Source organism: Phaethon aethereus, assembly GCF_964289735.1.
Source record: "Phaethon aethereus genome assembly, chromosome: 1".
Taxonomy (NCBI): Eukaryota; Metazoa; Chordata; class Aves; order Phaethontiformes; family Phaethontidae; genus Phaethon; species Phaethon aethereus.
In genome coordinates, this window is record NC_138575.1 from 149,891,355 (window position 1) to 149,916,336 (window position 24,982).

At 39.0% G+C, this 24,982-nt stretch overlaps 1 protein-coding gene across 1 annotated transcript; it reads left to right on the forward strand.

The window, feature by feature from the left end:
• Nucleotides 1-336: 336 nt before the first annotated feature.
• Nucleotides 337-18,302, forward strand: IL18R1 (interleukin 18 receptor 1; the record flags this gene model as incomplete). Its single annotated transcript, XM_082003416.1, has 10 exons — nucleotides 337-385; nucleotides 1,438-1,678; nucleotides 7,665-7,842; nucleotides 9,504-9,657; nucleotides 10,172-10,234; nucleotides 12,701-12,857; nucleotides 13,035-13,168; nucleotides 14,586-14,747; nucleotides 16,131-16,289; nucleotides 17,902-18,302. The coding sequence occupies 10 exons, from the start codon at nucleotides 337-339 to the stop codon at nucleotides 18,300-18,302; spliced, it is 1,698 nt and encodes a 565-aa protein (XP_081859542.1).
• Nucleotides 18,303-24,982: the final 6,680 nt, after the last annotated feature.

Below are 24,982 nucleotides of genomic sequence, written 5' to 3' on the forward strand. Positions count from 1 at the left end.
ATTGTCAGTTTAATCAGGAATGTGAAATATATCTAGTGAGCAAGAAAACGGAGCAAGGAAACCCTGCAGTGCTTTCTGAATTTAAAACAAGCTTGCCAAGAAAAATCTAGATACATTGCCTGATATATGAAAATCGCTGTTATGATACAAATGTGTAACTTTCCATTTGGAAAGCCCTCTTCAGTACCAGGCAATAGTTACACTGCTCATATGCTCACAGGAATCTGTTTCACCGTGCTTGCGATGAATTGTGAATCTGTTTTTCTTAGGCTTTCAGTACAAGCAAGAACAATTCAGTTTCATTTTTTCTGGAGCAGTGAGAAGTAACTCAGGGAAATGACTCTGATGATTTTTTTTTTAATGTTTATCATTGAATCTGCCACTGGTAAGTATAAATCTTCATTTCAACAATAGAACCTTCAAAATATTTGCTGAATATATAGCATCATCTTAACAGTTGATTAGAGTGGGGAAAGTTTTGTATTTTGCAGCTAAGAACAAAATCTTAAAAGTTTTGGCAATTTCAGCCTGACTCCAGACTTCAGAAATTTGGTCCAAAATACCAAAACTATGAAGTAAGAAGAGCAGAGATGCTACCTGGAGACACCTGATGATGTTGTATGGGAGCATGGCTGTATGAAGAGCCACAGCAAGGAGGGGAATGAGTCTTCTTTTTGTGCCATTCAGAAGTGTGGTCCCAATAGTTGCTGAACAGCAGTAATCGCTGAGAACCTCAGGAGAAATAGAGACTGAAGGCTTCTTTTATTCTGCACTATTAATGCTAGACCAAAGTCCCTCTCCTCTATTTTTATGACTTCTGTAGGCAAAGGTGCATTTGGGAAATTTGATTGGAAAAGCAGACGTTAAGACTAAATTTTACACGTGTAATCTCATTCCAAGGCAACTTTTCTAGATATCTGAAGTTCTTAAGAAATCTAGCCACCTAGTAATTTAGTTTTAATTAAGAAGATAAGAAAATGCAAATGTTAATTCATAGGATCTCTGCTTACGGCAGTTAACCAGTTCTGAGGATTAGCCATATTTGTGAAGTCAAACCATTTGTAAGAATTTCTTCTTTCCCCTTCTATTTGTGGCAGCTGCTTTACTGTAGAATGAGGCCAGATTCTGCCGTTCATGCCCATTTGATTTTGACACTGTTGGACCCATGTGAAAGAAGCTTAGGGAAATGCCCTTTCTTTACCCTTCTTTGCCTTCTGGTTTTGCTTGTGTGAGGTAGAATAAAGACTTGGAAAACCGAGTTCTTAGACTGCAATAAATATTGCTGGAATAAATAAATACTGCCAAACCACTCTGATGAAGGAAAGTCACTTTATAAAAGACCAGTGGCATAGCAAATCACTTTGAAGTCAAACTAATGTCATTTTCTGAAAGAAGTACTTGGCTTCCTAATGAATCTTTTTTCCTCTTTCTCTGAAGAGAAGCTGTGTCCCCTTCGTGCCTCCATTGATGTGCTAGAAGGGGAATATTTTTTCCTTTGTTATCTTGGGTCAATGCAAGAACAGTTTAAGGAAGAAGCATACACAATAAACTGGTACAAAGAAAATGCTGGAAAGCAGCAACTGATAAAGGAAACACACAGAATTGTTTCCCAAATGAATTTTCTGGAGTTTTGGCCAGCTGAACTCAGTGACTCTGGGAATTACTCTGTCACTCACAGGTGGGTACATGAGCTGGTGGGTGAACATCTTGCCTTTGCACTTGTGCACTTGCACTTCTATGAAGAAGCTAATTTCTTTGTCTTGCTTTGTATTGCTAGTGGCACCCATACAAAGGAGGTGCAGGGAACCACTACATTAACTGTGGTGTCATTTTCCACATCATTTCACAATAACCATCCAGGCAGTTCTAGAATATTTACAAATAGCTATAGGCAGATGCAGCCTTTTAAAGGTTCCATAAACCTTTTGATAAGGTTGCATTTTTGGTGGTTTGTGATTAATTACCTAAGCAAAATGAGTGATGGGCAAAGCTTCTGTCCACTGCCTGGTGTATAGTAAAAGGAAACATTTCCTTGTCCTCTCCACTATACTTGTTCTTCCTTACTGTGTTGGGTGGATCTCATGCTATGAGGCCTGCCAAATGGTCTAATTGTATAGTAAAGAAATAAAAAAAGAGTGGCATAGCTGAACTCTGGTTTCTGTGCAAACCTCTGCATGCTTGGAGCCATTCAAAGAACAAATGAAATAATTGGCTTTGGTTTCTTACCTCTGTAGAACATCGTAAGTCAGAAGGAGAATGAGGGTGGGCTTCAATTATTTGGTGGTAATCTTAATTACACCACCATGAAAGACTAAAGGACCAAATCAAAAGTTTGCTGCATGTAGTTCTTATGACTAACTTGCACCAAAACTGTAATTCTGCATTTACAATTGAAGAAATAATTAATTTTAAGCAGATTATTTTGCATGTAATGATTTGTGCTGTTCTCCAGGTAATATTTTTAAGGTTCTTGTCTGGTTCATAAAGTTTATCGCACTGCAGATGCTGAAAAACGCTCTCCACATTCTCCAGTAATGTCACAGACACGAGTTTGATAGTTTACACTTTTAAGCTAGATTTCAGTTGTTAACTTCCAAGTTAACTTGGAAGCTGAAAACGTTACTATTTTTTTTCCATTTATCATTATTATTACCATCTTACTGATATTATTTTTAAAAGTACTGAGTCACATTATCTGAAATGCTAAATATTATAAATTAAAAGTCTGCTGGTAGAATATTTCTTCTGGGTTTATGTGATTTCTTTTTAATTGTAGGGCACTCTTTATCCAAATAGTAGGTAAAGCTTGAGAAAAATTTTACTCACGTATGTTGAACCCAATATTAAGAGAATTGTCTTAAGGGGTGATGAGTATGGTAGTTTGGTGACTTCATTGTGCAAGACTGTGCAAAGGTGGTGTGTTATGGAGTACAGACATTTGGCTGAAGTAGCACACAAAGATGAAGCCAGCTGCTCGGTTTTGGTGTATAGGGGTTAATGTTAGATAATACCTGACATAGGCTTGTCTGTTGTCATGGACCTGTACTTTTCATATCAAGCCTGAATTTGGCTTTACATTTTTGGCTTTATTGATGGCCTTGATCAGTCATCTATAGAGTCACTTCACTAAATATGGTGCTAAAAAACTATTAAAACTAACAACTCGCTCTGCTGCCAGCACCGAACCAGTGGTATAACATGCATGCTTTGACTTACCTCGGCATGGGGAAGGATAGGCAGAGAGCATACCTGAATTGCCAGGCCACTGAAGGAGGTGGTCATACGGAGTCTAAAATAAAGGACAAAAGAGAGGAAAGCTGTGATAACCCCAGCCTTAATTCATGATCCTTGCGGTTTTGTGATTATTTGAAGGACTTGGAGTACTGACAGTAAATCCACAGCAAATTACAAGAACTCTGTAAAATGAATATGAAAAAAATGTAAACTTCAAAACTGAGGGAAACAGCCTTACGTATAGAAGGAGACAACAGGAAAAGACCTTAGGTAAAGCTATTAGGACGAAGTTTGTTAAAATATGTACTTGTTGGAAAACACAAAAATGTCTGAATCGTTTGTGAAATGTCTTGATTTGGTGATTTGCTTAAGCAAGAAACTCAGAAGAAAGGTTTTGATTACATCAAAACATTCATTTGGAATTAAGAGTTTTGATTTTCTGCTTTTTTGTTTCATTTTCTAAGACTATATTTTGCTACTACTTTTTAAGACCCAGTTTTGAAAGAAAGCATTTTTATTTTGGAAAAAAAATAATTCTTAATTAAAAAAATGCATTTTGACCACTCTGAAACAGCCCCCTCCCCCTTTTTTTTTCCCCTCAGAATTTCTTTATGTTAGGCACATACAGATACTAATTTTTCTGTTAGGACCAGAATGAAGGCACATGCCAGAATCTTGCAATCCTCACGCAGGAGAAACTCTTTCACAGGTCTCACCACTGGAACAGTAGGCATAAGGGGATTTTTTTGGTGGGATTTTAATGGGATTCTGGGCGTAGTTTATGTGTTGGTTCTCACTATTGGCAAGTATATTAAAGCAGTTACATTTCAGCAAATACAGAAGATTATTTGCAGAAACAGCTTTCTTCAGGGACAGAGGACCTTTAATAGTCTGTACTGATAGGGAAAATTGTGGGCTATTGTGGACTACTGAATTGGTTTAAGATTTAATAAGAATGACAATTAGAATGGAATTAGTTTCATTTCAGAGCATTTATAATAGGTAAAAGTTTTGGTTTTCAAAGCAGACATTCTAAGTATATGTTTAATTTTTATTTTCAGCTATTTACTTTAGAGATAAGTATTTGTAAGCTATATGGACAATGATTTTTAGAGTGCTTCTAACTGTTTAGGCAGTTTCAGTGAACAAAGTGACAAATATACTGCAGATTTTTGGGCAAAGTAAGACAACACATGTTGGCAGATTTTGCAAACTAATTAAATATAGTGATTTTTTTTTTTTTCCTGGTATGTTACAACTGACAATATGCAAGAAGCCAGAGGTGAAAATGATGTAACAATGTATTTATGGTGTATTATCCACTTATTTTTGACTCAAAGAAGAATCGGCAGCTTTCCAGTTAAAGCAGAAGTGTCCTGCTGAGACATAACATAGACAACTAAAGTGTGCGTATGTGTGTGTTGATGTGTTCACGTGTGTTTCTTAGTATAATAGACTTAGGAATTAATAGACGCTACCCTACCTGTCAGCCTGACTGTGTCCACCTTCAGCAACATTTCTTGAAAATAAAGGATTTCATATGCACTTCTAGTAGGAGTGATAAGCAGAAAAACTGTCACACATCTTTGGCAGGATTTCTAATTTGTGTGTTTTTTTGTAGTCTACATCCTGTGGTTATCAAAGGGAGAAACAGAATAGAAAAAAGGAGGTCATCTGGTTTCTCTGTGTTGGGGAACTTACAGGTTCCTGAAAAAAATGAAAGTACAGACATGCATGATAAACACGTGATACATGTTAAGATCCTAATATTGCTTACTTTTTCAATGTGTTGAAAGCAGTGGGAACACACGCATTTAGAGTTAATATTGTAGTTCGGAAGGCAGAGTGACAGTTTCTTGCAGTAGATTGAAATGGTGAGATAACTCTGGCTTGTTGCAGTGAAATAGCGAAGGGGTGACTTAGAGTTGGCTATCTATCCACTAAGCTTGGTTTATGTTCTCCGAGGGCTTTCACTTCCCTATGTCCTCTCCTGAGTTAAGCTAGTTTTTGTTGTTCCTCTTTGGTGGGTTTGGCGGGGGGAGTTGAAAGCCCGTTAAGCCACAAATTATCACTAAAGAACCTCAGCAAGTAAAAACCAGGATAGAAATATAACGGCTCAGGAACTAGCAGTTTAAACAATACAATTTAATGCAAATTTTTTTTTTTTAATCATGTATGTGGCAGACGAGTAGAAATTACATACTCCAAATTCATCTTAGTTTGCATAGGTATGGTTTTGTCACCTTCCAGGGAGCTGCTCCTTGCCAGATTTTGGCTCATCAGGTAGAATATCTTGATCCACTTTGGGGGAATTCCTCATATCTGTTGAGGATTTCACCAATTATGGTGAAAGAATCTTGAAAATCAAGACATTTCACCAATCATGATCACAGAAGAAAGCCTCTGTGGAGTGACAGTGCTGAGGAGAACATGTGGCTTTATTGATTTTTTTTTATTTTTCTTCCATCTGCTGAATCTAGGTAGTGAAATCATATGTATTTTACGGCTAGATCTGTAATTGCCTCTTCAGCAGTATTCAGATCCTAGTGTGATGCCTCAAGAAACACACAGACTCGGTGGAATTAGCTGGAACTAGTATTTAAACTTATCTTGGGTACCTTTACTGTCGGGGCGGGGGGGGAGAGAGAGAGAGGCCTTTCTGGGGCACAGATTATCTTGTCCTAAACCAAACGTATGAAATAGGTCACCTAAACTGCACTCTAAAAGGGTGACTATTGACTGTGGTCCCACTGCTGACTGTGATTAGTAATTCTGATTTAAATATGTAAATGTGATGTTGAAGAATAAGTGAGAAGGACTCCACTCACTGTGAATACCCGTGTGAGTACATCTCTGATGGAGATAAGGTTTTTTCCTGTTTATGACACCAGAGCTAACTAATTGAGAAACCAAGCCACTATGTTTTGATTTAGATAGTCAACTGCAATTATGAGTAATGAATATCTCAAGTGAGGAAGGAGAACAAGGAGAACCTGTGTAGGCTGACAAAGGACTACAATGCAAAGAGGGTGAGCAAAAATACAAAACCACATCTGTTTGGGGAGCTTAAAAAGGGAAAAAAAAAATCAACCCAAAACTTGGTCTAAATTTGTCCTATCAATGATGTCCTAGTAGTTCTTCTGAATCTTGTAACAGTGAAAAGCATGTCAGTCAAGAATGGTGTTTAAGCCGAAACACTTGTTAGGCTTGCTTCTCCATTTCAACTGCTTTGTCCCCTTAGCCATTCTCACCAAAATGATTCTCGGCTAGTTTCAGTTCTCCTGGGAACGATTCCGTAGTCTATTCTTGGAGACAGAAAGATTCAAACATATTTATGAAGATACGACTGACACTGGAGAGAAGTGCTCTGTGACTGCTGCTTTTGCTTTGTCAGACCCTACTTGTTCAGTAAAAAAAGAGAGCTTTATGCACTAATTGCGAAATCTGACCTGTTAACTCACAGCATCTAACTTTGCCAAAGTTAGGCCAACTTTGCCAAACTTCAGCCAAACGTCCTGCAGCTTCTTTTCCCTTGGTAGTCATGTGTTTGGTCATACCCAGCAATGAAATAACACAGCTATAATCTGATTCTTTAGAGTAATATGTGGATAGAACACAGTAGATACCTGAATGACAATGGTCAGCTAGATATTCAAAAGAGTCATTTTTGGAATATATTCACCTCATCTTTCATGAATGCTGCATGCAACATGATGACTCTGCTTCAGAAGAGGTAGTTCATGGCTCTTCCAGTTAACCCGGGGTGGCCAGCTACTGCAGATCTCTCATCAGTGCAGACTGAAAGACAAAGAGATGAATCCTTTCCAAAATGCCTTGTTTTGCAGAGGTGCTTGAATCCATGAGTGATTCTGTAATTCATGAGACTTGCATAGTTTAGAAATATTTCCAAAATTTTGGTGACTATCTGCACAGTATCAAACAATGAATAATGTTGCTCTGTGAACAATAGCAGAGTTGCCTATCATATTTTTTACTTATTTTACAAACATATTTTTCAGTTACTGCTTTAAACCTTAGCAATGCATAGGAGATTAAAATTGCAAAATCAGTAGCTGATTGAAGGTCCTAAAACCCTTTATGCTCACTTGTAACTATACATGATGCCACAGATTGTTGCATTCTTGTTCTGGTCGATATCATATATATTGTCATATTTCATATATTTCATTGTATTGTCAACTGTTTTATGATAGATTATTTAGTTTAGATAACGTCTTTTGCTATGGAAAATAACACATTTTTGGGGGTGGAAAAGTAATAAAGGGGAATATAAATAATTAGGTCGCTGTAGTTGTACTTTTAGCCTAACAGAGGTATTACAGAGTTTATTTGTGTTGTGTTGCATAACTCACTAAGCTACATTCGTTTAAAAAGCTCCTAAAACTGGTTTTGCTAATTTTTTTTCATAGCAATGGAAAGCAAAATTTCACAATTCAAAAGTGGACCTTGAATGTACTTGAAAGAAATAAAAGCAGCTGTTTCAACAAAAACCATTTAACTACAGAAATTAAAAATGCTGGAACTGGTCATTCACTGAAATGCAGTGATTTGTCTGTCAATGAAAATGACAGCATAACATGGTACAAGGTAATTACTGAAACAGTTTCACTAAAATCATTGGCTATGGAAATAAAATATCTGATTGCAGGAAAATTAATTACAAACAAATTTTTAGAAGCATCTACAAACCTTGTAAAGCTTTAATCTCTCGGGTTATTAGGGAAAAAAACTTTAGACAGATACACAAAGAAAAAATTTTCTCTGCTCTCGGATTTCTTAGGAAAAATGTACCTGTAATCAGAAATTATTAATAAACTGGTAACAGGTAAACTTGGAACTATAAAAGATCTGATGTGCATGTCTGTTGGATTTAGCCAGCAGCTGGTTTAGCCAGCTGCTACTTTGCTGATACAGATATTATCCTGACACTAAACGAGATGCCAAGATATTTGTTTTACAGTTGGCACGTACTTGTAAAGTCGTTGCGAACTTTCAAATTTTGCTGTTTCTGAACGCTTTTTACAGAGTGTGTAACGGATCTAGGTCTGTTCATTTTAGGCAAATCATTGGTTTTATCTTTACCGTTTTTTGCCAGAGCATAGACGATAGTTGTGTAAGCACTTATAACTGTCAACCAATGGGTGAAGCACCCTGAACAGGTTTTTTCCACCCTGTCCCTATGCATCGCCTTGACCAGTGCTCCTTATTCCTCTCAGCTGTCCTGGTTGGAGTAACAGGCTCTGTTCACTCCATGTTGGATCACCTTCAGGAAAGGATTTTGGTGGCTTAAGTGCGGGCATCTGGATTCTGCCTGGCACAATGAGCCACAGCCCTGCTTCCTTGTCCTTTGGGGCCTGAGAGGATAGGACCGTTGATGGATAAGGCCATAGGTGGATGTTTTCCTCAGTAAAGAAGCATACCCAGACTGACCTCTCTCATGGCTAAGCTGAATATACCAAGTCCTAATATTTTTATGCCTAATACTGTGTGAGACAGATGAAGCAGCCATCTCTGGGTCTAAATATCCTTCCATGCTTGATTGGGTGAAAATTTTCAAAGCCTTCCTATCAAACCCTAAGCTGAGATAAAATGGGGATGGTCACGTATGCTTTTTGTATAAGAGCCTGGTAGTAAGCAGGAAATGTCCATTCCCTGGACAATTTCCAGCAGCAATCATTTACCTTCTTAAATCTAAGGTAATTCAGACCAGAACAAATTACTGTTGGGTTTTCATGAGACATTTCACTTAGCATGTGTTATGCAGAAAAAAACCAAGCAAATGAACCAGAGATTGTTTTGGGGGATAGCGAGGGTAAACAAATGTGAATCCAGTTCTTGTCACCCGCTGAGGTGGTATTGTTGAGGCATTTTGCTTTAACTTGAAAGCTCCTCATAAGTCTAGATAGCTTGGAAAATAACTGTTAACCACAAGCGGGTGACACCTACAGACCCAAGCCATCATTTTGAAAAAAATAGATGAGTGCATTTAAATTCCTGATACAATATTTTTATACTCAGATGCTTACTTGGAATTGCAATGCTCTCAACTTCTAATGCGCTAAATGTTCAAATGTTGCATATAAGTTACTATGACTGAAAACTGGGCCCTCACCTCTTTTGGGTCAGATAAATGTCACTGAGGTAGTGAAAGAGTGATGGTGACAATTTGTTTCAAAAATAATTTTTATCTTTAAGGTTTTGAATGTATGTTTGCTACAGCATAGGATTTTCTGTCTTTATTGATGCAGGACTGTAAGAAATATGAAAATGAAACAGAACGGGAACTGGATTTTAAAAGCTTAACAGTTCAGCACTCTGGGATGTATACCTGTAAAATTGTAACCAGCCATGAAGGAAAGTTATACCACAGCACAAATACAATTAAGCTGGTAGTAGAAGAAGGTAGGAAAACTTCCTGAAATTTTGAAGCATGCTTTTTTGTTCTCCTTACTATGGATATTTTTTATTACAGCTCTCATTTGATAAATATATACAAAGGTGATAAAATCTGGTAATCTGAACTATTTCACAATAATTTCAAAAATAAAAAAGAAGAAGTTTATATGACATATTACCCTTTTTGGAAAATTTATTTAGTGTCTTTTCCCTGCAGTTTTTTTTTTTTTTTTCAAAATTAGCTGCTGTAAGTAAGTCCTACAAACTTAGTAAGAGTTTTGGGGAAGAACCATTTCAACCATTGTAAACTGTGCACTGTATATGTATGCATTTTAAAAAAATTCAACAGGATGTACTGTGTTTAAACTACTCAGTAATGTCAGAGTCCAGATACTCCTCTTTGAATTAAATGAAATCTATGTGATTAGTATTAGAAATAAAGCAAATGTGTAAGTTTTACTGTGGTAGAGTGTAAGCAAGCAAGCTGTTACTTCAATAGCATTACTTCTTTCTATTTTAGATGCACCAGAGGCTGTAACTTTGGAGATAGTTGGACGTGATGAAGAAATTGAAACAGAAATAGGTATCAAATCAGTACAAGAATCTTTGTGGCAGCTAATGCATGTACATGCTTTTGCTCTGATCTCTTTGTGACTGATGGTCTGGTTAAGTGTAATCAAACTAAGAACTAATCAAACTAAACTCCTAGATCTGATGCATCTTCACATCTGGTTATGTTTTGCCTAGTGTATTCCTTGCTTGATATACTAGTAGACTAAATTTACCCTTTTACAGAGGCAGAAGTGGAGGTTGCATGACCAGCAACAGAAAGTGATCATGGTGATAAACCAACTCTCCATGACCTTATTTTGTAGACAGCAAACCCCACAGGCTGCCCAGGGAAGTGGCTGAGTCACCATCCCTGGAGGTATTTAAAAGTTGTCTAGATGTGGTGCTTAGGGACATGATTTAGTGATGGACTTGACAGTGCTAGGTTAACGATTGGACAATCTTAAAGGTCTTTTCCAACCTAAATGGTTCTGTGATTCTATGTCTGGTTTGTTCAGTGAACAGCAATAATGAGTAATCCCCTTAATACCTGATGCAGTTCAGGATATTATTCTGCAGGGAAATGAAAAGTGTGAGGGCTGACAGTCCTGGCAATGAGACCATGCAGATCTGTCACTGCTGCAAAGACTTGGTTATGTTGTCAAAAGCCAAACCCTTGACTGTGCTTTTAGCTGGAAGTAGGTTAGATAACGTGGTCTGCAGGCTTCACACTGTGTTGGACAAGATCCAGGATTTTGCGATCGTGGCTGTAAATATTTTTTAAAAACAGAAATTTACCTGTCTTTTTCCTATCCTGTGCCTGAGGGCTTCTCCCATCTGGTTATACAGTTCTTCCTTTCCAACTCTGAAAAATCCTATTTACCTCCTCTGTTGCTAATACATTTGCTCAGCCAGGACCTCAGATGATAATTTTTCTTCCTTCCTACAAATACCGGTTGGTATATCCTTTTTCCAATGGCAATACTGCAATCCTATGATGCTTCATGGCTCCCAACCTCCCAGTGTACCCTTCCTGCACAGTTCTTCCCCCTAACTGTGCTTGTCCCAACCCTTCGAAGGTAGTGTTCAGCATTAAATGATTATGAATCCTCTGTCGTCCATCTCTTACCTGCCTTGATCAGATCATTTGATAAGGTCATTGAACTACCTGGTGAGTGGTGAAACCAATGGCATGGGGGGAGTGTAGGGAATTTTGCATGAGCTAGGTCTATGGTCCTTCAAACCTGCCATTGCTTAGATGGTGTTCTGTAATATTTCCCCCAAAATAGCTGTTGTTTAGGGAGAAAAGGCTGAGATTGTGAGGTAAATGATGCTAGAAGTTTAGGTCTGTGTTTCAATCTGTGCAACTGTGATTTGGATTTCTAAGGTCTGAATCTAAGATGGGCAGATTTTCAGCTGGATCCTGCTTTAAAGGTTCTTGAGCAGTTCCACTGGAAGCATCCATTCTGATAAATCTGAAGAAGGCAGCTTCTCGTGTGCCCTTAAGAGTGATCCTGGGCAGACCTTGCTTGCTGGAAAGCATTTGTGTGTAGTGGCCTGTGCACAGGAGCACATGGCTTTTGAGACTTAGTACAGGGCATTCTGGATGTGTTCCCTGGAAATGATGCTGGCATAGCCTAGAAATGGTGTTGTAAAGTTACAGCTAATCTCAGGTCAAGCTTCCCATGACAACTTTTAAAATAAAATGCCTTGCAAATCATCAAATCTCACATTGCAGAGCTGCAGCCTTCTGCTTTTATTTTCCCAAGTGTACAGTTGCCTTTTACTTTTGCTCTTTCTTATAATTAACCAGACTCTAAGGGGTGGTTCCTGTCACTTCCAGTTGGTGCTCTGAAATGGTGCAAAGTAGTTGACTGGCTAAGTGACTTATTTACACATTCAGGATTATGCTGATTTCTAGGTGTGGAGCTGGGATGAGAATTTCTTCTGTGAGACTTGAGCAGGGCCTCTAACATGTTTTTTTTTGTTTTCCTTTGTGTGATGGTGTATACTTTAGCTATTACAATTAATTGGTTGTAATTCACCTTACCAGTTACTTACTTTCTCATGGCCCTGTGCCACTCATGGTAGGTTGTCATCTTCTGTTCTCTGCCTGCAGCACACAGTTGAGTTCATAGAATCACAGAATATCTCAAGTTGGAAGGGATCCATAAGGATCATCAAGCCCAACTCCCTTTAGTTCTCTAAAGTCTGAAATGCTCTGGCCTAGTTAAACTTCTCTGACTGTGACAGAGTTTATCTGACAGAAAGCAGTTGGATGACTGGTCACTCTGCCACAGGGTGCAAGAGAGCCCTGCGCATGGTTGCTGAAGCCACCACCAGTGCAGGTGGAACACGTATGAAACATCAGGCAGGGGATACGAAGTCCAGAAAGGAGCACAGCTTGTGCGATATGTTGCCTGGAAAGCTGACATTTTACTGCACTGTAAACATGAAATGCTATTTCTGACTAGATCCTCTCATGTTATGCTTTGTTTAGGTAAAGAAGAGATACTCAATTGCACAGGTTTCTTGGGTTATTATATGCAAGAAGATGCCAGCCTCTACTGGTTAATAAATCAGAAGTTTCCAGAAAAATGCTCAAGTATCCCTGAGAATGAACCTTCAATATGTGAAGAAGATTTCAAAAAATTACAGTAGGTTTCCTGAAAGTACTGTGCTTTTGTTTGTATGTGGTAATGTCCTGCACTTTGTGGATTGCAAATTCAGTAAAATGCCTAAGGTTGTTTTAGAACTTTTTTTGCAAAATCTGACTCTCAGCTGGTTGTAGGTTTTTGTATAAATAGTGTTGCTCACATGATTCCTTGTTGCAGGTTGGGAAACAAGTTCTATGTCACAAGACTACTACGGATTAAAAAAGTAACAGACGAGGACTTGCATCATAATTTCACCTGCATGTTGCAAGCTGATGAAAGAACACAAATAAAAATAGTGAAATTGAAGAAGGGTACGGTATAATCCATGAATCATACTCCTCATACATAATTATGAATGGTGCCGGCCTTCTCAATCCTGAGGGCAGGGTACCGATTTCGGAACATCTCTCCAGATAGGTCTGCATGCTTATGAAGGCCCTGGCCCATCTAGTGCTGAACCTAAGAAACCCCATGGGTGGTTCCTCCTGCTCTGAGACGGGAGCAGCAGGGGTTGCTGCCACGTCTGCTACAGCAGCTGCGTGAGGGCTCCATAGTTCAGCCGCTGCTGCTGTGGACATGGCTGGGGAGGCTGAGCTATGCCCTGGCTGACAGATCCCTGGGCAGCCCTTTTTTAGATCCCGTGGCAGAGCATTCCCTGTGCTCTCCTACTCTACTGGTTGGTGGGATCACGGGGGTTAACTACCCAAAGCTTGGTGCAACCTAGAGTCTGCTACTTTGATCACTTTGTTTATTAATCAGCTCTTTCTACAATTAAAATCTGAGGTTTTGGTTGGGGTTTGTGTTTCATTGTTTGTTTTGTTGGTTTTTTTTTTTTTCCTCTGGGAAGGTCAATCTTTTTTATTCCTGATAATTCCTGAAATGTTCTGGTCAACGGTTTCTCTCTTGTCAGAGACTCCATTCTTCTAGCTGTGGAAAGCTGACCTCTACCATACAGTTGTGCTTCACGTTTATAGTCCAGACAACCTGGAGATCCATGGCAAATGGGCATTCCCTTTTTGTTTTCCATCTCTCTCAGACCATTCCAAGCTTTACTGAGTGGAAATATGTGAAAATAGACTAGTGAAAAGATGATGCATATAGTAAAGCAAATGAAATACAGACTACAATGAGCATGACTTGACAGTGCCCTCATAAAGACTTCAAAAAGATTTAAGAGTTAAACATCTGTATTTGGAGCTAAAATGACAAAGGTAACAGAATAATAATAATTAAAAAAAAAAAGCCTGAAAGAGACTAGAGACAGAAGAAAAAAAAAAAGATTTTGGCCAAATAGATTAAAGGGTACATTAAGGACTGTTATGGATGGACTGAGAGAGGGGTGAAAGGTAGAGAATAATAGGAAATAGTAAAGAACCTGAAGAAAACCCCTCATGAAAGTGGGTGACCACCAGTTTGGGATTCTGTACATCTATGAGGATCTGTAGTGTCAATCTTGATCCCACATATAGTTCATTTATGTGTGTGGAGGGTGTGTGAATGCGTGCCAGATTGTTTCTCCATTTTTTGGAGTAATCCATGTTCCGTAGTTGTTCTCCATCTCAGGGCAAATGCCATGCGTCTGTGCTTGAAGTATTAGCAGGAAAGGATCCACATCAACGCTGTGATTTTTTTGGGGTGATTTTAAGATGCCCTCAGTATTGAATGCAGTAATCTTGTCATATAATACACTTTGTTAAGGCTATGTTTTCCTGGGTTTCTGTTTTACAGGGAACACCCGAGATCTGCCTGTGCACGTATTTACAACTGGAATGGTCCTTGCCGTACTATTTCCATGTGTTGCTGTAGCTGCCGTGTTTGTCTGTGTGATGTTTAGAGTTGACTTAGTTCTATTTTACAGGAACATATGCAGAAGAGATGACACTGCTGGAGGTATGACTTGGCTAATGCTGTCGTTGAAATAAGTACATTGATTTAAAAATGGTTTCTGGTAGGTTCTATAAAACAGTCATCTTTGAGGAAGAGACAAAATAAATCCAGGAGTTTTGTGAGTAGAAACAGCAAAGAATATGTAAAAGAGAACTTGATGGTCAGGTGCTGAAGTGAGTTACACACCTGGGACAGTAACAGCAGATAAACACAGTGAAGAAGCTGCCTCTGGCGCAGGTAGTGGAAAGGACATGTTTAGATGCTGTTCAGATGCACTCTGTTCTGCCATATTCTTCCTCAAAAAGCTGATGAAGGTGGAGCAGTTTACAATTATCTATCTGTAAGGAGGATGAGCACTCTGGAGTTGTCAGGCAGACTGACAGAAATTTATTTTCACCTCACTGATGCCCTTCAGTGAGGTGAAGGTTAAAATGCTTCTTTGACTGTAGAGGACATTGCAATGTTTATAGTCTTGTCACTGAATGCACTTAAGGAGAGAAGGAGAACACACTACAAGGATCTTACCAGGCAGCGTTGCTGTGACCTTGACTTGAGGAGCAAGCCTGACAGTTATCCAATTCTAGGTATAATTTTTCTGAAAATTGTGGTGAAAAAACTTGCTGTCAGATACTAGACAATGGGTTTCCTATTCGTAGAGCTCTTGCATGTGTAGAGTTTCATGGGCTTTAGTTTGTGCTCCCTCATGAACTACATGTAGTAAAGTATCTAGAAAGGGAAGCAAAGAAGTACAGTTTAAGATGCAAAGCTATGTGCGCTGCTGTATCAATCCAGAGAGTTGTTCTGTGGCAAGGTTCAATGATTGCTCTATGTGATAGACCTGGCCTCTGAACTGGTCTTGAATTTCATTTGTAAATGAATGCCCAAGGCATGACCAGACATGACATACTCTTATAATTAAAATAATAAATTGGTTTGTTCTCTTTTGCCTGTGTCCATTCTACAGAACTACTTGATAGTCTTAGACAAAGAGTAAAATAAATGTGAAAATCTGCAATATCACTTAAAATAGCTTTCTTACCAAGTTACAGACATATTTTCTGCTTCCCTTCATTTTCTTGATCATCACAGACCTGACATTAACTGGTTAAATTAATCTGATTTTTTTAAAAAACACCTTAATGTAGAAAGGGTATGTTCTTTTCAAATATTTGCCAAATGCAATCAGAATCTTTTGTATCAAATTTAAATTGATTCAGGAACTTTTTGTTTGAAGACTCTTCAGGATATCAAAGGAAAGAGCAGGAGTTTCTAGATGTTTTACTACTGAGACAATAACTTTGAAAACCAGAATGGTGGATCAGATACTGTGTTTCTACTGGTTGCTAACAAGACAACAATTGGTGATTTTTTTTTTTTTTTTTACAGATGGAAAAGAATATGATGCATTTGTGTCTTACCTGAAAGACTGCGTTTCTGCTACTGAAGAAGAGAGAGAATTTGCTTTGAAGATATTACCTATGATATTAGAAGAAAAATTTGGGTACAAATTATGTGTATTTGAGAGGGATGTATCTCCTGGAGGAGGTAAATGTATTGAAAATTCTTGCCATTGAATAGGCACATCATTTTCACAGAAAGGCAAAAATCTGTAATTAGAAGGAATTCTGTCAAATGTGTTGTGCATTGAAATGCTACATGCAAACTTTGCATGCACACATTTTACATATTTTATAGATATATTTATGAATTCATATACACCTACATACGTACATACATATCTTTAATGACACAGAACCAAGATGAACTGGTGAAAAAATTAGCATGGAGGAAGTTAAAGTGAGAACGCAGACGATGTCAGACAATGTTTCACGTAATAGTGCTCTTGCTCTGCTTTTGCTGAGAGCAGGTGCCTATGACTGAACTCGCATTTACTGCACAGAGCAGCTGGTGTCTCTGGTACTAGTTATTCTCAGGTAACTTGCATGTTTGCTGTATCTTCAGTGTGGTGGTTGAAACCATTTTGTGAATGTAATGGATGCGATAACAAAATAGAAATGAGAACATGGAATTTTGTTTTTCTGACAGGCCTATGAATAGATGGCCTTTTGCAGATGCTTGGAAAAAACATACTGATTCCATTTAGTCCAAAGATCTAGCTGAGTAATAGGATTTAATTGTAAAAACATAGAACAATAAGGTCAGTCAGCCTCCTTCAGAAAGCAGGATCTTCTCTCCTTGTCTCCATTCCTGTCATATCTTTCTAACCTGAGAGGTGCCACAACTCTCCCAAGCCATTTCCAGTTATTCTTTCTCCTTTAATATTAAAAAAAGGCTCTCTGATTCTTTCAATAGTTTTAGCCTATTTCCTTTTCTCTGGTCTGATCCATTGTGAATATGGAAAACAGAGTATTTTCTTCTATTTACAGGAGATTTTGGGGTGTTGTCATATCCTTGTCAGCCTCCTTCTCCCCTCAGTTTTCTTTTCTTTAGGTTACTGCTGCAGTTTGCTTTGACTTTCCGTACAAGGCATGTTTTCTAGATCTCTGGTTTCTGTAGACCTTGTTGTCCCATGGTGCTGAAGCAAACACAGGAAGTTATGCATGAGAATACAATTTGGTACATGGGTGTTTGAAGGGTATCACTATTTGATTTCATTCATTGCTTGTCATGACAAAAGTCATGTATTTAAAACACAGTTGGAACTCATTCTGTCATCACATGCTAGTCTTCTCAACCTTGTCTTACTGGCAATAGATTTGGGTATTTGGTGACATAAAGGAAGGAGTAACTTGAAAGTTACTCAATATTTGGAGAGAGGTTGCTGTTGATGACTTTCTGTGGAATCACTTCGATGGTATCTATTAAGAAAGAGCAAAGAGATGTATGGTTGGAGGAAAAATAAATTTTGGTGTCACCGTCTATTCATGTGACTACTGACAGATGGCTGTCGAGGGTAGCTGGAGATTGTATGTAGGTTTTGTCTGCTCCAGAGAACAAGCTTTGGCCACACCTGAGCTCATTTTTGCAGACTCTTAAACTGTAACATATATTAATCTTTTCTTAGGGACAGGATGCTTATATGCTGTCACTTTATAAGGGCAACATTTTTGGTACATGTGTGATTATTAAAGGATAAGTCAATTCAGTGTCTACCCTTTCAATTTAATTTAATAACACATTTATCTTTAATTTGCAGCGGTTGTTGATGATATCCATTCATTCATTGACAAAAGTCGAAGATTAATCATTATACTGAGCCAGAACTACGTTTCTGACAGAGCCATATATGAACTTGAGAGTGGACTTCATAAAGCTCTAGTTGAAAGAAAAACTAAGATCATATTAATTGAATATATGCCCATAAGTGACTACAATTTCTTGCCAGAATCATTGTCTCTTTTACCATCAAAGAGGGTTGTGAAGTGGAAAAAGGATAAATCTCTTCCTGTGAATTCCAGATTTTGGAAGAACCTTCGGTACCTGATGCCAGCGAAACCTACCAAGATGAACACCAAAGGGCACTATAATAATCATGACCTAGGCTCAGAAGGGGCTCAACCACAGACTGAGGGCTGTGATTTTAATGCAGTCGTATAACAATTCTGGAGACAGAAGATGCTGCAGAAAAATGTGCATTTTGCTAACTACTAGAAAACACAAACTGCACACTTACTTTGGGAAGATAGTGTTTATAAGAGGCCAAGTCTGAGATCTGAGAAGAATGTAGAAATTGTTACAGTGGCTAGGATGATGTTAACCCCAATGCTAAATGCTATCCCAGGGTTTCCTCAGCAACCTGCACAAGGAGAAGGATTTGATTCTGCTTAGGACTTACCATGGGGCATGAAGCACAATGTAGAACATTTTGATTTCATGTTTTCCAGTACTGTTGAAAGATATTAGTTATACTTGCATACTTTGATGAATGTATCAGTATTTGCAATGTATTGTTATATAGATGCTCCTGGTTTTGTATTTTGGTATTTCCTGTGGCTCCTGCTTGGGAGTAGATCCAAACAGCTCCTACTCTAGAGAGCCTGGCATGCAGGCTTTGGCCAATATCAAGCAGAAAAATCAAGTGAAAACAGAGAAAAGGAACGTTAGAAAGAGTAGGGCAGACTTGGTCAGGCTAACACTATTCACTACTGACTTGTATGGGGTCTAGACAAGCCAAGCGGGAGTGATTTGCAGGAATGGTAAAGACGGTTTTCACCCTCCTATTCCACAGAGAACACTGTAAATGCTCATTTTGGCAGGGAGAAGAGGGGGATGGGATAGAGATATTAGTATTTTGCTCATGGAGACTGATATCTACATTATACCTTGAGCTGCCTTCAGCTGAATCATAGAATCATGGAATCTTTGGGTTGGAAGGGACCTTTAAAGGTCATCTAGTTCAAGCCCCCTGCAGTGACCAGGGACATCTTCAACTAGATCAGGTTGCTCAGAGCCTCGGGTCCAACCTGACCTTGAATTTTGCCAGGGCTGGGGCATCTACCACCTCCCTGGGAAACCTGTGCCAGTGTTTCAACACTCTCACTGTGAAAAATTTCCTCCTTATATCTAGTCTAAATCTACCTACCCTCTTTTGGTTTAAAACCAGCACCCCTTGTCCTCTTGCAACAGGCCCTGCTAAAAAGTTTGTCCCCATCTTTCCTATATAAGCCCCCTTCAAGCACTGGAAGACTGCAATAAGGTCTCCCCACAGCCTTCTCTTCTCCAGGCTGAACAACCCCAACTCTCTCAGCCTGTCCTCACAGGAGAGGTGTTCCATCCTCTCTGATCATTTTGGTGGCTCTCCTCTGGACCCGCTCCAACAGGTCCATGTCTTTCCTGTGCTGAGGGCTCCAGAGCTGGACGCAGGACTCCAGGTGGGGTCTCAGCAGAGCAGAGTAGAGGGGCTGAATCACCTCCCTCGACCTGCTGGCCATGCTGCTTTGGATGCAGCCCAGGATACGGTTGGCCTTCTGGGCTGCAAGTGCACATTGCTGGCTCATGTCCAGCTTTTCACCCACCAGTACCCCCAAGTCCTTCTTGTCAGGGCTGTTCTCAATCTCTTAATCCCCCAGCCTGTACAAATACTGGGGGTTGCCCCGACCCAGGTGCAGGAGCCTGCACTTGGCCTTGTTGAATCTCATGAGGTTCACACAGGCCCATTCCTTGAGCTTATCCAGGACCCTATGGATGACATCCTATGCCTTAGGCGTGCCAACTGCACCAATCAGCTTGGTGTCTCCTGCAAATTTGCTGAGGGTGCACTCGATCCCACTGTCTCTGTCATTGATGAAGATATTAAAGAGTACTAGTCCCAATATGGACCCCTGAAGGATACCACTTGTCACTGACCTCCATCTGGACATTGAGCCATTGACCACTGCCCTCTGGGTGTGACCATCCAACCAATTCCTCATCCACTAAACAGTCCATTTATCAAATCCTGAAGTATGTACAGGATTTATGCGAAAATTACATCTTTGGTATGTACAAATATTCCCAACCCTTTTGAACATTTTTATTTAGTTTGTTTTAAAAAATAATACTTAGTAATTCCATTCAAAACCATAGTAATCCTCCCTTATTGTTAGCTGCCTGAGAGAAGATACCAATCTGACATAAATTCCTGGATAAAATGGAACAAGACTTCCTCTTAGTACCAAAGAGGAGAACTCAATGGAGGATGATTTTGGAAGATCTGTCAGTTTGCTAGGAGACCATCAAGGCTCAGCCCACTCTCGTCATTGTCTTGCATTCAAATAATGCTAGTTCTGAGGAGACATCTCTTTGGCACTGACACTTAATTCATGCTGCTGTAGTGGACGAGCTCTGTTACTTTCTCAGTGCACTTGAGGACATAACTGGAGTGCTAGGTGTCAGGGCAATGTCCCAAGTTTCATGAGAATGAAATACTGTGGTGTTTGTCAAATATCCTGTACTCAAGCATAGTTTGACAAATGTTCAGGTAAAGGCTAAATGTGGGTTTACAAAATGGAGTCAATACAGTTGCCAGGTTAACACACAAATGGAAAGGAACAAAGGAGTAAGGCATACATCTGTGGTGTCCTTCAGATCAGCTCCAAGAGGTCTCCCTCTTTCTGTCAGGCAGCTGAAGAGCTATTGAAATGTGATCCTGAGGCAAATGCCATTCTCTGGCTTAAGCTTTTACTGAAGAGGATTTCTGCTCTGTATATATGCGTGTCTTTGTATCTCCAAATCTTTCTCAAAGTTCAGTTCTTTACCAGTGTTCCTTGTGATTTCTAATCACAGATCAGTTTTAACATTCTCCTGCAGGACTAATGATTGCCCCTACTTCAGAAATGGCATCGGATGTACTGGCCACATCCATTTTTTGTCCAAACAGCTGACAGAAAAGTTAGTAACTTTCCTGGTACTTAACTGAGGTGTTAAACTTGCTCCTCAGCCACATAGTTTTTCATATGCTGTCATTAATGTATTGCCTAACAACATGAAGTGTCAAATGTCTTATACTAAGCATGTGAATATCGATAGTGCACATGTATTGTTAAAAGCTATCAGCTACTATAAATTGAGGTTGAATTTGCCATGAATGCCCCCTCACATCAGCTTGGAGAGATGATGTGACTGCATAAACCTGCTATACTTCATGAAGCGGTACCCTGAAGATTGTGAGACCATACAGAATTTGACCTCACTGAGGTTTACAGAATACCAGAGGACTATACACATGAAATGTTGAAAGCTAAATGACATTAACTCCAAAGTTATTTGAATGCCAGCGAAGCAGACATTCAGATGTAGTACAATGAACTACTCAATAGCTGTAAAAGAACAAATATTTTTGCTCAGAATGGTATCGTGACACAGTCATTTAATCTCTATAAGTGATCGTCACTGCCCATGCTGTGGTAAAGGGAGACAAGGGAAATTAAGGATATGCATCCTCATATTAACACCAGATGTTGTTCTTATTGCTCTTATATCCTGAATCATTGACTTTAATCAGGGCTTGGAAATGCCTGCTTTCTGTTTACCAGTCCCTAGAGAAAAGAAGTTGCTAATATGACTTTTATAGACTAGTTGTCTGATTGATTTGCCTGATCGTGTATGTCAATTTATAAGTGAATTCCCATGATAGTTGGGTTGAGGTAATGGGTTATTTCAGTGATTTATATTGCATTTTTTGTTCCATTTTTGCACTTAATAAAACTTTATTTCCCCCCCTCCACATCTGTGGCTTCTGTTTTTGATGCAGTTAGACAGTAGTAAGTGTCAAAAATCAAACTTGCAGTAAGAAGAAAGAATGCAATAAAAAGCAAGAGCGTTGTTAGACCTGCTCTCCACAAGCAATAAACATGTCATTTGTACTGTAGAACAATTTAAAAAAAAAGCCAAATCCAAACAAGCAATTTGAATATGTGATTTCCCAGAGGAGGATGCAGATGGGATCAGTGAAGGGACAGCTGTTGTAAGACACCAGTCTTGAAGATTCTTGTCTTTGTTGCACATGCTACAACATTGTACTGACTGTGAGAGCGTAGGCTGTGTCTGCATTTTTTTAGTGTCCCTGGTTGACCACTTTCTACCACACACAATGCAGGCTGGAAGAAAGAGTATCAAAGAAGTCTTCTTGTCTATTGATAATTTGAACATAAATGTTGGGAAGAGTTTGGACTATTGTATATAGTATCAATACTATAGTGTAGTCCCGTATAAGGGTCTGGAAATGTAGAAGGTTTGTGAATTATAGTTGTCCATGTACCCTGTCCTGTGTCCACCTTCAATGTCTGCACCAAGTCTGGTGAGACTCTTTGAGCGAAGGGGTCCTTCCAAACGGACACCAGGTCTGGTTCCGTATCGATAATTTCCTCCTATAAGCACTTCTGTTCCTCCATTACCATCTGCATTCTTTACAGAGATATGAGGAGAGGTAGAACTTGCAAACCAGGGGTAAATGGTAAACGGTAATAAAATTTGGCAGGAAAATAAAGATTAGCAGGTAAGAAGATAGACATGTGAGTCTGGTCTGTAATGTTACTCTAGAACTGTTGTTATATATTAAAGTTGTCCTTTTCTATCTTGCTTTCTCAGAGAAAGTAAAAAAAAAATGCGTTCTTTTTAGAGATTACCATGATCTGGCTTGCACAGAAGAGGCAACTTTTATATCATTAAATCCTATATATATTTAATAAAATATTTGAAATATTGCCTTTCCTAATGAGATGCTTGTGACGTAGTTGAAAAGTAGTCAGTGTTTTGAAAAAGGAAATGTGATTGCATTCTGGGAAAATAGTTTTCTGATTTAGTAGCTGTAATTAGATAAAGTGCCTGAGCGAAACAGTAGTTACCAAGCTTTCTGCAATAGCCACAAGTTACGTAAACACAAAATGGAAAAAAGGCTCCACAAGATTCTATTCCAGTTTTGATCAACTCATGACAGCTTCCTGTGGTTTAAGAATCCAAATTTCCTGCACTTCAGTTAAAGCAGCTGCAGATAGACCACATTTTTTGGTTTCGTTGTCAGCTAAATATATAAACAACTCATCACAGGGATTTGTCTCTTATATTACAGAATCATTAAGGTTGGAAAAGACCTTTAAGATCGTCGAGTCCAACCATCAACCCAACACCACCATGCCCACTAAACCATGTCCCAAAGTGCCACATCCACATGTTTTTTGAACACCTCCAGTGATGGTGACTCTACCACCTCCCTGGGCAGCCTGTGCCAATGCTTGACCACCCTCTCAGTAAAGAATTTTTTCCTAATAACTAATCTAAACCTCCCCTGGCGCAACTTGAGGCCATTTCCTCTCATCCTGTCACTGGTTACTTGGGAGAAGGGACCAACACCCACCTCACCACAACGCCCTTTCAGGGAGTTGTAGAGAGCGATAAGGTCTCCCCTCAGCCTCCTCTTCTCCAGATTGAACAACCCCAGTTCCCTCAGCCACTCCTTGATCAAACAATATTGAATCGTTTGATCTTCTATCTGGCCTCTATTGGTCGGATATAGTATGTATAACAGCAAGATATAACACAGTCCAATGTAATGTATTTGCTTATTACCTATTGAATACAAAAATAATAGAGTTCAATATATGGCTAAAGGTATTTATGAAAGATAATAAAATAGAATCATGGCTTATTGCTCTAATTCTTTTGACCACTGGCATAGTTAAGCCAATTTCAGTGATGTGCTGGAGACCTCACTTCAATATGTGGTTACAAAACTGTTTAGGAATATTGTAGCTCTGAATTTAAGGTTTTTTGACTATGGTGGAGTGCTGTTCCATAAAAGGTTCCAAAACTATTTGAAATGCTGTATTAATCTGACTTTTTAGAAACAATTGGGCAAATTCAGAAGTGACTGAATCTGTTCATGAAGAGCTGTCAGTACATAATAGGAATAATCTGAACATCCCTAGCAAAGAGAGCTCTTGAGGGACTTCATTATGACGTAGACCTCATTTCTGAATTCAGGCATTCAATTGGAGCCTAAATATTCAGCTCAGCTGTGATAGCAATGCCTCTTGTCTGTGTATAGTGGCTTATTTATTAAATTAAGCATATTAAATTAAGCATATTTATTTTTGTAGTACTTAAGGAAGATATTGCCTTTGGGGACTAGTATCAAAAATTCAACTATAAGGACGGAACTCATACTTTGGAAATAAAAACTTGTGAGAACCTCAGGATTTTTGTCAGCTGCCAGTATGATGAATGAAAATCAAATGATACAGTGCAAATAACCAGTGAAATGAGACCTTGAGACCTGAAAGGCAGAGCCATGAGGATCACCAGAAGAATCACCTGAAGGTTTTCTAGACGAGTTTAAATTGTTTAGGCTGGTAAAATGAACAGGGAAAGGAAAAGCACCTTTGTCAACAAATGCATAGAGGAAAAGTACTAGAAAGAAGAAGAGTTGTTTAAGCTAAGGAGCAGTATTCACACAGACATACGGCCATGAATAAATTTACGATGGACATTAAAGCCATTAGAACAGTAGTAGGGAAACTATTCTGACCTACATCTGTGCTGGAGCACAGTAAGCTTCTGAAAGAAAACCTGTAAAACAACAATGTTTATCCTTTTCAGTTTTAAGTTTCTTGGCTTGGCAGTAAGCAGGCTAGACTATCAAGGAAGGCAAGAGGGGATTGGCATGGAATTTGAGGTTGCTAGATGAGCTTTTCTAATGAACTATTAAAGACTGTGAGAATGAAAAGCTTTTAAAGGCCTGGGTCGTAAGTATTTGCTTTGCTCTTTCTCTGTCCACAAGTGATCTATTAAGTTATTCGTAC